Source organism: Papilio machaon, chromosome 19 (genome assembly GCF_912999745.1).
Source record: "Papilio machaon chromosome 19, ilPapMach1.1, whole genome shotgun sequence".
Taxonomy (NCBI): Eukaryota; Metazoa; Arthropoda; class Insecta; order Lepidoptera; family Papilionidae; genus Papilio; species Papilio machaon.
In genome coordinates this window covers 5,308,582-5,325,266 of record NC_060004.1, presented here as the reverse complement: position 1 = coordinate 5,325,266, position 16,685 = coordinate 5,308,582, and the positions used below count along the sequence as shown (strand labels likewise).

The 16,685-nt window shown below is 33.9% G+C and overlaps 1 protein-coding gene across 14 annotated transcripts in view; it reads right to left on the bottom strand.

Annotated features, from left to right (window-relative positions):
* The window catches only part of LOC106715282 (phosphatidylinositol 4-phosphate 5-kinase type-1 alpha), a 59,053-nt gene extending 42,818 nt beyond the window's left edge, over positions 1-16,235 (bottom strand). For all 14 annotated transcript variants that reach the window (XM_045682611.1, XM_045682605.1, XM_045682606.1 and 11 more), the window contains exons 1-2: positions 15,953-16,235; positions 15,785-15,828 (exon numbers count right to left, since the gene is read on the bottom strand). In XM_045682611.1, the coding sequence (XP_045538567.1) occupies positions 15,785-15,828; positions 15,953-16,043 (135 nt within the window). In that variant the 5' untranslated portion in view covers positions 16,044-16,235. The remainder of the gene's footprint in view (positions 1-15,784; positions 15,829-15,952) is intronic.
* Positions 16,236-16,685: the final 450 nt, after the last annotated feature.

The window sequence follows — 16,685 nt, the reverse complement described above, 5'->3', positions numbered from 1 at the left end:
AGGTGATACGCTTGCTTTTTGAAGGACCTTAAGTCTTATGTATTTTTAGGTTCTATCTTATTTTCTTCAGTTCATCGACTAACCGTGGGTTTCTGAGACTAAAATCTCTGTATAAAAGATATCTTCATACCTGTCATTATCTTTGACAAAAAAGAGATATCAATACAGCGAAGCGAAGATTTTGGTAGAGGAAGAGGCATAAAATACGCCCCCGCCTATTGTATTTTTATTGTAAAGGTAGGCGTGACTCTATTTGTTGAAAATAATGAGGTTACAAATAACGATAAGAATTTTACAAACCTTTACTACTGTAAACAAATTATATAATTATAATAGGTACATAACATAAATTCCAACATAATTAAGTAACTCCAAGAATGAAAATAATAATATGTTTTAATTTTCACTTTACTGTACATATTTTTCCAAGCGTACGTCAATAATAAATTATGTACACATAGATTATAGATATCTCTAGAGAGATACATAATACTAACTAAACTACTCTTTATCCAGAGGAATTTGTATAAAAATTTATAGAAATTTTACCTCTTGATTATTGGAAAACGTAACAACTTTGAACATAAACTTATGTACCATTTTATGAGAATGCTCATTTCTTCGGGAGAAAAACCTTAATTTGTTAATTACAGTGCGAAATCTACACCAAGAGACAATTTAAGAAATCGTTCACAACTCAATGCGGTAGAGAAGTCATTAAGAAAACGTTCTCTGTTAATTATCTAATTTCTAAAAGTTAATAAAAATAATTTTATTTTTACTAGTAAAAACTATGTACATACATTTGCCGTGTATTTTTGATACATATAATATAACATTGATTTTCGATGAAGACATGTATGTGTTTATATTTTCAATATTAGTCGTCTGGCTGGCGCCCAATGGCATTATGTAGCACGATGGATAATCTAAACCCCTTATTTATTACCCATTTACAAGAATGGATTTATGCCATTTTTCCTATTATATACTTTATATCCTGAATTATAAATAACAATAGGTAATTTTTTTATATTCTCAGGATATATCTATAATATTTTAGTTTATATTGCACTTGATTTCATTACACTTCGTAATATAAATACATAGGTATTTTAACCTTAACTTCAACTCAGGGGCGATCTAAAAATCCATAGTTCGAAAAAGCTGTCAAAAGATTTGCTTTTTAGTCAAACCTTCTTTAGTGGAACAAAAACGTAGTTGAGTTTACCCTTATTCTTAACAAATCTTCAAATTTTCTTAGGAAACATTTAAAGTCGACAGGTAACATCAAATACATTTTAAAGTTTCTCAACCAAATCAAAGTAGAAAGAGACAACAACATAGAAATTCTATACAAAAGAAACGATGAATGAAATAACAGGTGCAAAAACCCAAACAAAAAAAAAAAACGATCTGTATAGAGTTTTTCCTGTTAGCAACAAAAACTTCATAATACGAACACAATAAGGAATTACAATGGTGTTCAGGTAAAAAGAGAAAATCTAACAACAACATTAATAGCAGTTACACAAGTGCCGTTTACACAAAAAAACAAAAGCCGACATATAGGTAATAAGTACCATAAGACCTAGAAGTCAGTTAGAATCACATAAAAGACGTAGTCTGTGAACACCATCGAAAGTATAAAATAATGAAAGAAAGGATTTTTTTGTGTTAGCAGATGAAAAAATAAATTCAAATGACTTCATTATAAAGTTAGTCAAATCCGAAAACTCAAAATAAAGTTCGAATTACGTTTAGATGACGACATTTAAAAATAGTGAAAATCCCCTTAGAAACGAGAGAAATACCTTGAAACGGAAACACGCAATCAAGAAAGCTGATCAAGTGTTATACTCTGTTAGGTAAATGAAATCAATCATGAACCAGAATTAACCAGTTATTTAAACGAGCAAATGCTTGCATAGAATCATACAGCAGACACCATTAGGGCTATAATTTCACATTACCACATTTAAGCTGTCACCGGCGAAACCGTCCGCGAGGAATTAAAAGGTAGGGCTGAGCTGTAGGCTACTACCGGGGTCCATAGGTGGCGGATCATGGAACGGCTGGGAGATATTCCAGCTAGCTGCTTTGGCAGTCCCCGACCAATCAGCGGCAAGGTAGCAGGATGCAGTGGTGACACCTTAGGAAAGTGTTGCTTAGAAAATGCTGCATATGTCCGACGATGACCTTGTGACATGGCGAGTCGTGCCGCCATCCAATAAGCACTCCTCTGTTACGGGCAGCTGCGTAGCAGTATTTTCAGAAGAGGAAGCCTAGTTGGCTGGAACTGTTCTGGAAAATGAAGCTATTGGCGGAGATGTAGTCCATCGGTACGGCAATAGCACAGCGTGTGGAAGGAAACGGGAAACCACCACATATACATCCCCAGGAAGATCATTATGGCTGAAAACACTAACACAATGGCCCTCAGTCCCCGGCAGGCCTTCAATGGTCAGAGGGTGCGAAGAATCCCCGGGTCAGCCATGACGATTGCTACTTGGAACGTCAGAAGTATGTACCGCGAGTATAAAGTGGTAAATATCGAAAGGGAAATGCTAAGACTAAAGATTGACATTCTTGGAGTGAGCGAATCTAGACACCAAGGAACCGGTGTATTGGTACGAGAAAACACAGTAGTTTATTACAGTGGAAACATTGACAAGAATCATTATAATGGTGTGGCTATTATCATTAACAGACGCCTACAACCGCTCGTCACCAGTTTTCTACCAATATGCGACAGAGTTTTAGTCCTAGAATTAAAAGCTAAACCAAGAAATATACAGATTGTCCAGGTTTATGCACCTACTGCCGAAGCATCTGACGAGGATAATGAACTTTTTTACGACAAAGTAGAATACGCTTTTAAACATCTTAATCTACGTAATATCATTCTCGTTCAAGGTGATTTTAATGCAAAAATCGGAGAGGGTAGGTTGTCAGATATAGTTGGACCGTTTGGACTAGGAAAAAGAAACGATCGAGGTGATCGACTTATACAATTCTGTGAAGAACACGGGCTAGTTATTTCCAACACCCAATTTAAACAACCAAAAAGGAGACTGTACACTTGGACGTCTCCACTGCATTCGCCTAGCAAAATCGTACGTAATCAAATAGACTACATACTTATTAACAAAAGATATCGCAACAGTTTAACATCAGTCAAAACGTACCCTGGTGCGGATATCGGATCTGATCACAACCCCTTAGTTGCATCTCTTCGCTGCTATATGAAAATTATAAAACCTAAATCTAAAAGGCAAGGAATAGATGTTTCGAGGTTAAAGGATCCAACAATACGCATCGTGGCAACCACAGAGATAAATAATACAGCTGACCGTCTGAATAAAGAGCTTGGCCCTAATACAGACGTAGAAGATACATGGACAAAATTAAAGGAAAACCTGGTTGGTATCGGTAAAAGAATTCTTAAACCTCTAGAAACTGAAGCAAAAAAGTGCTGGATTACCCAAGAGATTTTAGATTTAATGCAAGAGCGCAGAGCATATAAAGCAGTCGATGTCCAACAATACAAAAAGACACACAAGATGATTCAAAGAAAGGTGGTTGAAGCGAAAGAGAAATGGATGGTAGACCAATGTGTTGCGATAGAGGAGTTTGAGGCAAGGCATGATTCTTTCAATGTACATAAGAAAATCAAAGAAATTACAAATAATTTCAAGGCACACAAAACTAATTCAAATTTACTGTTGGACGACCAAGGAAATCTTGCTAAAACAGTTAACGACAAGCTAAACATCTGGCAAAAGTACATACAATCATTATTTTATGACGAAAGACCTAGTCTGGATTCAATTTCATCACAAGAAAATTTATATGGACCATCTATCAGTAAAAGTGAAATTGCTTATGCAATTAAAACATCTAAGAGCAGGAAATCAGTAGGCGGCGATGAACTACCGGTGGAACTCATTAAAGTTCTTGAGTATGATAATTTAGGAATAATAGTAAACTTATTTAACTCAATTTACGATTCGGGTGTCATACCAGCGGATTGGCTCAAATCTACTTTTGTTACCTTGCCCAAAGTAGCATCTGCAAATAAGTGCAATCAATATAGAACAATCTCTCTTATGAGTCACATCTTGAAATTATTCCTGAAAGTAATTCACAAAAGAATATACAAAAAGTGTGAAGAGCAAATATCAAGATCTCAATTTGGTTTCATCAACGGCCTAGGAACAAGAGATGCCCTTTTTGCATATCAAATCTTAATACAGCGGTGCTGGGATATGAATCACGATGTTATTGTGTGCTTTATAGACTATGAAAAGGCTTTTGATAGAGTACAACATGCCAAAATGATTGACATACTAAAATCAATGGGCCTCGACTCCAAAGACGTACGGTTTATTAAACACCTGTATTGGAACCAAAAAGCAAATGTACGCGTAGAAGGTAGACTGACAGAGGAAGCTGAAATCCTGAGAGGAGTACGCCAAGGATGTATTTTATCGCCGATACTGTTTAACATTTATTCGGAGATGATCTTCAGAGAAGCGTTAGATCAGTTGAATATAGGGATAACAGTGAATGGCCAGATTATAAACAACATCCGTTATGCGGACGACACTGTATTGCTAGCGACGACAATAGAAGATCTTCAGGTCCTTTTAAATAGAGTACAAACTGTCAGTTCATTGTATGGCCTCAGTATTAATGCCAAGAAAACCAAATTTATGACCATTTGTAAAGTTCCACCCGCTAACATCTCGCTAATATGTAGTGGACAACCATTAGAACAAGTTAGCAAATACAAATACTTAGGTTGTTGGGTTGATGACTCAAACGATCACAGTCTCGAAATAAGATGTCGTATAGAGCAAGCCCGGAATGCTTTCTACAAATTGAAGTCTGTTTTGTGCAATAAAAAGCTGAAAATCGAGCTGAGAATGCGAGTAGCACGTTGTTATGTTTTCTCCATTCTCCTGTACGGCGTTGAAGCCTGGACCCTTACAGAATCGATGAGCAAGAGAATTGAAGCCTTCGAAATGTGGGTGTACAGGAGAATGCTAAGGATATCATGGAGAGAAAAAGTAAAAAATGTAACCGTACTACAGCGCATGAAGAAAAAACTAGAGATACTATATACAGTAAAGAAAAAGAAGCTGGAATATTTAGGCCACATAATGAGAAACAGAAAATATGAACTGCTGCAGCTCATCGTCCAAGGGAAGATTCAGGGAAGGCGAAGTGTTGGACGAAGAAGGATTTCCTGGCTAAAAAACCTACGCCAGTGGTTCGGAAAAAGTACCCGTTCGTTATTCAGAGCCGCGGTTTCGAGAATGCAGATTGCCTTAATGATCGCCGACCTTCGCGAGAAGATGGCACCGTAAGAAGAAGAAGAAGTGTTCTTCCAAACTATAGTCTCCATCTGTGCAAAATTTCATCAAGATCCGTTGAGCCGTTCTGATGATACCTTCTATCATCCATCTATAGTATGCAATTCAAATGACATTTCACCAAAATAAACGTCCGAGAATACGAACCAAAATTTAGTTATAGACCAATTTTTACAATCTAAACGAAACATGTGAAGTATCGTGGAGTAATGTTAACTACACGATAAAGAAAATACCTTTCTTTACAAATAGATTTAATATAATTTCATTTCAATCATTCAAATAATAACATATACAGTAATAAAAGACAACATATACAGTTTATCGACATTGTACGACAGCTTGTTACATGAGTCATTATTAATCTGCATACATATTAGAACACAATGTCCTGCGCTTTTATGGCATTGTACATATTTGTATGATGAATGATGAACGAATGAGTCCCACATTAGATAATTATTTAGTTTTAAACATTTTGCCATTAAAAAAAAACAAGAATTGAAAAGAATAACCATTCTGCTTTAAAAAATGACTATCGTTGACTTTAAGATCCAAGTCATGAGCTCAAACTTTTCATCAACCATTATCATCATCAGTTAAAATCATTAGTGGAAATTCCAAACATCTGTGATTGATTATCATTTTTCCATATGTCCCTTAGCTTATTATGATATTGTAGGTCATTGCGTGCGAACAGACCACTAATATAGAACGACCCACATATCCGTCAATGTCACCATACAATCTACAATAAGTGAAGCAAGTAATCTTGTTACGAGGCATTACATCGCGGTCACCCTTCATTATAATAAAAGAACTAAGGGCAAATAAGCCTGCGACATGCAAAATAATTACTTAAGCTAACAACACGTAGTTAACACGAACAAAGACACTACAATTTTCACATACTGTGAAACTCGCAGGTCTAATCTGTGGCACTGAACGTGTTAAAGGGGAACCAGGTGCGTTGCTAGACAGCTGAATACACAAAATTGTGAGCAGAGATGATCTCAGTTAAGAATAAGGTCTAGTATAATGCATTAAACTTCTCTGGCTGGGTAGGCAAAGGTGACACTAACTAACAGCGATAAACGCACCATTTTAATATTGACAGACGCCAGAAACATCTGTTGTACGAAAGGACCGGCTCAACCGGCGTATTACCACGAGCACACAAAAGACATCCGTGAAGTGGAAGCAATTTAGCGTTTCGTCTGTTGATTGTGCGTGCCAAAGGCCTAATTTTAGTCCTCTTTCTCTTGCCACCCTTTTCTTGTAAGGAAAGGATGGGAAGGGGAATTTGATTTAACGGAAAAGGGAACGCATAGGCGATGAATATGCAATTGTGGATTTTTATGGGCAGCGGTCGCTTCGCTATTTCAACGAATTCACTTGTTTGCCGCTTGTTTGCCACCTTATTATAAAGCACCACTTTCATCGGACCAAGTATTTTTTTAGATCAACAAAACAAAATCATGATACCAATGACGATATTCTACAATGTCCAATCTGTATACTAATTTTATACTAGAAAATATAATTATCGTATTAGTGAAATCTCTCCAAAAACAGTTTGGAACAGATTACTTTATAAAATTCTTGCCGATTGTAATATTGCCATAATGTCGCCTCTTTTGGCATCCTATGACTCAGTTTGGAAATTTCTCTGGCAATTTGCCGTTCAATACCAACTTGCATTTGTCATTTCTTATTTATTATTAATTGTTTCCGAGCACAATAAAAGTAGAAAAGGATCATGTCAAAAGTATCGACTTAACTTTACCTGGTGACAACTTACCTATACCTCATCTTTAATATATGTAAGTCATACGTCGAATTAAAAATAGTAAGTGAAATTCAATTTTTTCTTATGTCTTTATCCACATCGATTCACTTGCTTTAAACATCTCATCTGAGAAAAAGAATTTCCATCACATGTTGAAATCAATGCAGACTTAAACTCTACCAATCATCAGAAATAGTGAAACGAAAATAACAACGATGATATATTATCTGAATATAATAACGAAAATATTTTCTGGCTTGTAAGACTTGCACAATCTAAACTAGTTTCAGTGAATAACTGTACAAAAATGTTGAAAACATTTTCCTCGTAAATTTTCTTTGTAGTACACAAAACCACGGAGATTTAATATTTGCTTAATGTAATATGGCAGCTAGGGCTGCCATATCTTCGGGTTTGACCCCAAGAACATCAGCATACTATCCGAAGTCACTAAATCAGTCAATTGTTTATGCTTAGGATCAAAGGGTAACAATTTTTTTTATGCCGCCAGATTTCGAGTTTAATTATAACTAGCTGTCGCCTGCGACTTTGTGCCCGCAGAATTAAAAATGCCATGTGTTCTTCCAGACTATGTTCAACATTTATGCAAAATTTCATTAAGATCCGTTTAACGGTTCTAGAGATACCTTCTAACTTTCGCATTTATATTATTAATAAGGTAAAGTTAACAGTTATTTGTGGCAACATATATTATTCCTATTAGGTAGCCTTAAACCTTCGTTTATAACTAAAATATCAATCATTTATTTATATTAAATTTGGATTTTGATTATTTTCTACTACGAATAACTAATAATTTCCCATGAATGTGCTGTGAAAATGACTCAGATTTGGCACTACAGATCAAAGTAATCTTTTAAAGTATGCGATCAGATTAGATAAATAAACATTTCTGGTATTTGTCACCTCAATACAGCATAAAATTTCGAGTGCTTTATAGCAATACCAAATGTAGAATGGCAAATATCTATAATAGCATAACTGAGTTCCATAACCGTAAACTTCTACTGCCGTGACACTATTATTATCTGTTTTTTTTTTCAAACAGAAATCAGTACTTCGATAGTCGAAATTCGCAATAAGACTATATTGCTGACCTAGCACCGATATTTGTGACAATCGCTATTTTATCGTGATATACACAATTTGTATTAAAATTAATACAAAAAATCTCATACTAATTTTGACACAGTTGACTATGTCGATGTGCCTTTGTCACTAATATTCGTACTAGGATCATTGACCTTATTTCATGGTTGAGTTTAAATACATTTTATTACAAACGATAGCAGTTCCAAAATTTCACCGGAAACAATATTTGTTCCGCAGTCGTTCTGACTTTGTTTATTTTGTATTCATAATTTGTGTGTGTGTGTGTGCGCGTGTGTGTGCGTGAGTGTGTGTTTACTGTTATTTACAATAGAATTAATACGGATGCATAATTTTCCCAAATGTACTGAATTACACTACAACATTTATTTTGGTTTAATAGACTATTCAGCTGATTACCGTTGTGGTATTAGAAGTACGAAGTTTGTATAGATCTTACACAATTAGGGTAAAAGAAATATTAATTGACCGTAAAAATCAATACAAAAATAAAACATTAAACCAAAAATTGAGGTGTTGACAAACAAAAAAGAATATTTATTGATTTATTGGTTAATTAATTAATTTATTGATTCATTTTATTACAAGACCGATACTCGACAGTTCATAGTTGTTCGTTATACACGTACGGTCCGAAACTATGACAACCGTCCATTAAGTACTATATTAATCCTCATACAAAATTAACTTGATATTTTATAGGCGTCAGTTTGTAAACTAATCAATTTTAAATAGACAAACTATAGTCTTTTATAAATCGCTAGCTTTTTCCCGCGACTCCGTCCGCGCGTCCGAATAAAAAATAGAAAACGGGGTAAAAATTATCCATGTCCGTTTCCTGGTTCTAAGCTACCTGCCCACCACAAATCGATTGAGCCGTTCTTGAGTTATAAATAGTGTAACTAACACGACTTTCTTTTATATATATAGATATTAAAAACAAAAGAAACAATAATCATGAATATTAAAGTATTAAATGTTCCGTTTGGGGTAAATTATCAGTTATTGACGGCATACTTTTTATACATACTTATAAAATGTCACGTAACAAGTGCAGTATCAGTATACGTGTTCTATCACGGGGCAATACACCCTAGCACATACAATGGCGGTCCTCTCCGTGAATTCGGCAGGTCAACGAACCCTCTCCCCATTTTTGGCGAGGGGCGCAACATCGCTATAGTTGTTTTTTGTGAATCGTCATTTCACTCGGAAATTATATTTTGTAGAACAATTTAGAGAATAAGAAATAACAGAATAGTCGAATAAAATTAGCCCTATCAATTAAGCGCTTTTATTTTATATTTTTAAAAACAAGTTAAACATAGTCTGAAAGAACACATAGGCTAAAATTCATTTTATTTAATTTCGCGCCGGCGGTGTCGCGGGCGACAGCTAGTAACTAACTAAATCATATCTTATGAGCAAAGTGGAAGATTCTGTTCCGATATTTTAGGCTCTAAGAAACTAATATACCAGTTATTGAAAAATGTTAGTGTTCCTTCATTACACTTATCCTATTAAAAATACCTTATTGCATCACACTTGTTGAATGAAATAAACATTATGGCGGAGGCAAATATTTTGTTGGTCGGATAAAGCTTTAACAAATAATGCAGTACTGGGGACTATTTGTTGAACAGATTATTTCCTTACTTAGTAGAAGACATTTACGTAATTCAAGATATGTTTAATGCACATTACGTCATACTTAAACATTAGTACAACACGAAGGAATGATTTAATCCGGATTGAAATCTTATCATTCACTTAATATCAGGAGAATCATTTACTTTCTAGCGCCTACTTAAAAAAAAAAACTGAGTGGGAGGGATGTTTATACTTAAAATTCTAGGAAATTATCCGATGGCCTGACGGCTGTTATATTTTCCCTTTGATACAAACCACTGTTTCCTCTAACCTTCACCTCGCTTCACGGATCGCGTTGTATCTTTTAATGTCAGAGTTTCGGTACGAATAGTGACGTCACTACTCAGACGAATACAATACATAGCCGAATTCACTTCGTGGTCAAATTTCAAGTATACTTATACATTAAGATGTCCGTTAAAATTGATTTTGCAATTGGCAGCTTTTCAATGATACTTTACATGCACTCACTGCTTGATCAAACGAATTCGACAAAAAGGATGACCGTTCGCGTATTTTTTTTTTCATAAATTTTCATTAATTAACAGTAAATAAATCAGAACTTCACAACGAGATTTCTTTATAAGCGAGAGTCATTGTCCGTTCCGGATGGAGAACCTCCATAAGCGAAAAACTCTGGTAAGAGATAAACGTCTTGAAGCGAGAAAAATATAGTTGTCTCTTGTAATAGCATATCTGCATTAAATAAACTACAGATTAAACATAACTTAAAGCGTATTAACATCAACCATTACTCGGCTGGCTTGGCTCCATCAATGTAAAGCGTTCATATGAAAAACAATAGCCTACCTGAATGACGCCACAATTACAAATTAACGGATGTTTCATTTTCCAACACGACAGCGACTTTTAATTAACCGTTAAAAACAACGTTCAGTTTATTTATAATACTATATCTTATGTTGGATAAAAAACTTAATTGTTATTGATCTTCAAATAAAACAAAGCATTGACAAAGAACGATATTCAATTCTATGTCCTCCTATTACTTCGATAATATTTTTTGAATTAATGAAACACTAGCTGCCACCGGCGATTCCGTCCGCGCGGAATTAAAAAAACTTCATTATTAGCCTATGTGTTCTTCCAGACCATGATATACGTCTATGCCAAATTTCAACGAGATCTATGCAGCCGTTCTGGACATACCTACAAATAAACAGTCATCTAAGCATTCGCATTTATAATATTAGTAAGAAGGAAGCTTAGTTGACAAAGGCTAACACACACACACACACAAATCCATTATTCGCTATAATACAGTGTACTAATTTAGTCACAACATATTAATATTATAGACACTTATTTCTGAGGCCATAGTGCAAATATACGTTCAAATAGTTCAAAACGACTACCGACGAATTAAAAACAATACGTACCGTGGGATAGTTGCTTTAGAACCTAGAATGGCATTGACACCATTAAGACGGAATCTTAACAAAACATAAATCAACGTTCATGATTTTAAATACGCTCCTTATATTATCTACTTTTGAAGCTGAAGTTATTGCTTCTTATTTTATACGTTTAAATACTTCAAGAAGTGTATATTTTGTTTCTAAAAATATCAAAGTGTTAGGTTTTGAGTTAAAACTTCTATATACCTAACTGATACTACAAAAAAGGTACCTTAAATAAAAAATGTAACACAATTAGAAACACATAACTAGTATTTCAAAATTTTAACACAAAAAATAACACATGATAGCAAGGAAAAAAAACAGGTAAAACAAGAGTCGTGGGTTTGAATGAACGAAACAGCTACGAAATTATTAATTACTTTACTAAACGATATGGCAACAAATTCTTACTTGTATTTATTTAGAAGTCATTCTAAAGACTGTTTTCAAATCATCACCATCAAACTTCACTTGTCCAACAGATTCAAACAACTTACCGTGGGTTGCTGAGATCAAAATTTCCGTTTAAAACATATTGTTATCTCTGTTTTGTCAAAGATAATGATAGGGATGATGATATGTTTTAAACAGAGATTTCAGCCTCAGAAACCTACGGTTGATGATCAAAAAACAACAAATAAAAACTAAATGACATACAGAGCACTCATTCCAGTACGCATAAGTGAGTGGAATCTCGATTAGTAAATTCACTGCACTACTCCGTAATTACTTACTATTTTAATCTTTACATTAGAACACGAGAACCACACACCGCGACTGTACATCAGTCTATTGAAATATGCATTGATAAATGGATATGCATAAGTAGCTATGTTATAAAAACTAAGACTGGTTTTATTAAATATGGTAAAATATTTTTAAAATTAACATAAATTTATTCATAATGGACTATTTTAATGATGGCAATGTCATACAAATAACATTTAGATCTTAAATATCATCTCAAACAAGGACGAAGTTCTAACCGCTTTTATACTATTTCTTCTAAATATAGTATCATCCCTCTCATTCTTCTTCGGTAGAACATAGATAACAATACATTTTTGTACAGTCAGCTGTAAAAATGCACACATTTATAAAGCTCCTGAAACTTGTATACGCTTTCGGTTTCAAAAATATGTTTGCACGTATTCGTCCGTATTTTTCCGCCCATGAATTACTATTAACAACTACGTGTATAATATGTATTTTTAAAACCTAAGACCTATGAAAGTTTATATGTTGTAAATGTACAAATTTATGCTGCTGACTGTACAGGTATTTCAGTATTTAATGATAACCAACTGTGATTGCCAACTGTCGAAACATACGTGCAGAAACATATACTTATCTCCATTTTTTTAATTAATGAGAGGAATAACAATATGTTTCTGTATATGTGGACCATCAGTAGAAACCTACAGTAAAGTTGAGTAAGTTTCCGTTCAGATATACCTGGATGGGGAACAGAAACATGGTCAAATTTTATAATTTACGTCTTTTCTCATCAAGAGCAAACGTAAAAACATGTGAAAAGTAATATTATACCTTGCCTTAATCGTACAAAGCTAAATTTTATTTCCGATAAAAATCTGCTCTGCTTTCCGCCCCGGTCTGTATGAACGGATCCTTAAGCTTCTACATAATACGGCTTACGAACGCTTATTACATAAGCAACGGATACGTACCGGGTAACGTAATTAATATCGGATGTGAGCAGTAATTTTTACAGAAGAGAATAACTTGTAACTTGAATATAGTTTTTATGGTAGGTCAGTGATGACCGGTTTGTGCTAAGAACATGCTAAGCGTAAATCTGTTTTTTAAAGACTCGACAAGTGACTAAAGGACCCCTTAGTATAGACATTGTATGAGAAAGGCGCCCTTAGTAACAGCGACAGTGTCACTACAACACGTGACCGCTTTCAAACGGGGGTAATGGACACTAAACACACTAACAGTTACAGTGACTGCGAACATTCCCACAGATTCGCACTACAATTGTGAACTCACGAATGTTCTAGAATTATTTAATTTGGAAATATTGTTTCTTTCATTTCGCAACAAAATACAAAAAAACATCGGAGAAGTAGTACATAGAAACGACCTCTAGTTTTACCATGTATTACGTACAAGTAAAAACCGTTAATTCATTACATTACTTTCGATATATAATGTCGGTAAATAACTTCTTGTAAAAATCTAGCGATAATAGGTCATCTAATATTATCAGTGAATACATAATATGCTTATCAGATGGTAATAATAGTGATTCACAGTAGTATCACCCTGGCCGGGAATACTATCACAGAAAATCATAGCAAAGTTTAAGGATGTGATACTTCCCGTGTTTCTGTACGAGGTATCGTACTATACTAACTTCTTCATCACCATCATCAATGGCAGAATAATCTTTTATTCTCTATTGTGCTAACGTATACGTATAATATACAATAGAGAGGGGATGAGATCAGCTGGCAACAGGCCAATCCTGACTCGGAAAGGTCATAACTAAAGGCGGTATTGTCGGAAGGAGAATGACTCACGATTCGAGACTTGAGGTAGCCACAAGCCTTCAAAAAACGGGACATAACGTAATCGAAAGAGATTAAAATGAAGTTGTTGTTGAATTCAACTTATTTAATAACATTTATTAACTTCTAAGGAACAGTAAATAAGCCATACACCGACAAAAACGCAGACAAGCAACTAGTAATAAGTGATTACCCATTTAATATTATTATTCATTGAAATCTGTGTTTTTGTCACGGATACGTCTGAATTGTTCTTCTGAACTAAAAATGTTTTACAAAAATATCTCCCAAATAAACAACCAATGATGCTAAATAACTGAGAAATAAATAAAAAAATATTGTACTAACAATTGACCACAGATTACACATATAAAAAATATTTTTCGTATATCTATATGTCAAATCAAAAAAAACACTTTATAGTTCTCATGGTTTTCTTACATTAATTTTAAAACAAGATATGTCTCAGGAAATTTGAAAACATAGTCCACCTACAAGACCATATTTACATAGTGCGCTGACCCACAACAATTGAAGGAGCACCGTTATCAGATGATTTTGGCTTACACAGATAACTCTCTCAGTGAATGCAAGATAAAGCTTATCAACACAAAAGTTAATAACACACTTATTATTATATTAGGATGATCTCATTGGATTCTTTCATATTTAAAGTGTTACAGTTAAAGGTTAAATTGCTCTGCTTGACACCTACAAATTTAAGATAACTTTATTGTATTATCATTCTTAAATGAAGCAGTCACCTCAAGTGATATTGATTTTAAAATACAATAATCTTATAAGGCATGTTATATATTATTTTTTCCAATATATTTAAACTTCTATTTAGGGGTATACCGGTAGAGATGTATGGATTGCGTGAAAGATGACATGATCAAGAAGTGGGTTATAATGGAGATGACGGCAGACAGATTAATTTCGAGGATAGAAACCTGGTGCACCGACCCTACGTAGGTGGGACAAGGTCAAGGAGATGATGATGACTTTTTGCATACATCCTCATCATATTTATTACAACACTTTTACAGATAAATATGAATACTAAATAAAACTGGAAATGTAAATAAGGAAGATAAACCAAGCTATTTACAAGTAGTTAATGACTACATGAGAAAATATGCATTATGTAATGCGTGTTTCTGTTCAATATCTTGAATAAGTAATTAAAATAAAAACCGATGATAATGAGCTTTACAACCTTGGGTACCAAACAGACCAGTTCTAAATAATTCCAAAAAGTCTAAGCAGGAGATTCAAGTTTGAATTAATAGTTTCACAGTATTCCTTAAGTTTAAGATTGCAAATGACAGCTACTACTCCATAAGATAGACAGCGGCAACATTTTATATATTTGTAAAATAAAAATTGTAGTAATTACAACCTCAGCATCAACAAACACATTTTGAATTATGGTTGTTTCCTATTTATTTAGCAGTAGCTATATCCAGCTTGATAAGTGACATTTATATTACCTTTTTGTGATAAAGGCAGAGGAAGCAAATAGAGAAAAGAAGAAAAACAGTTTTTAAAGGAAATAGTATTACATCTGGTGAAGTTCCATTTAATTTAACATTACAGGGATCTAAATATTAAATCATAAAAACACTAGTAAAAACTAAGGTCAAGTACATTTACATATTTCAAGGGCTCTATTTTATGAATGTAGGACAATGTAACAAAATTGATACAATTTAATACTCTTATGATATGTGAATTTCTGACTCTGTATCTTGTATACGTTTTAATGGTAATGAGACACGCATATTAATTGTTAGGCGTATTCACAACTTTCTCTCTGCTTATGGTACTGCCCAAAACATGAATGAAAATATGCGAAAAACATGCAACTAATTTACTTACATCGTAAAGTACATTTTTCTCAGCAATTGAAGTCCTATCGCGATCTGAAATAAGAAAAAATTAAGTTAATATTAATAAAGAAAATGGGTCGCGGTATGGCCGTAATAGTTCGAAATGAAGAATTATATTAGTAGCATCATTTGTAATGTTAAAAAGAAGTAATATTACCATCATCCTCTGCGCCTGCCTGTCCAGCATCCGTCTTTTTAGTCACTGAACTATCCATTACTTCTATGTGATCGCTGTCTCCCGAAGCCATTTTTGTTTCCCCGTTACACCCCCTATTTTGACTTCAATATTAACAATTTTTGCACAAAATTAATAAGCATGGCTCACATCACATTTGCATCGCTAACACAATGATTCACTGTAATTTAATTAGAAGAAATCAATTAGTTTACGCGAAAATGCTCGCCCGAAGCACCCGTCTGACACGACCGTTCAAAGTAACTGTGTTGCTAGTTGCTAACATGGCTAGTTGCTATTAAATAATTCATGTGAAAATAAAATAGTCTGGTCTGCGCCGATCATTTTACATTTTTCAGGGTAAAATACTGCATAAAACACTTCTAAAGTATTTTAAGCTTTATAATTATGTTAGCTTTATGAACCAAAAAAGTTAGTGAAAATTTAACATTTTTTGTGATATGAATGGTCGAGTGATACATAGTAGTGTTGTCTCAAATCATTATAAGTTAGCTGGTTTAGGTATTTGTTTTTTTTAGAACTTCACGTAATTTGTTTGTTTAAAGATTGTTATGTTTAAGGAAGTGGTTATTTTTGAAACACTTAAATTAAAATAAAATCAAAAAGCTTTACTGAAAAATGTACATACTCAAAAACAAAACTCATAATCATTTAATAGCAACACATACAAAACGCCATGTTTATTTCTTTTCTT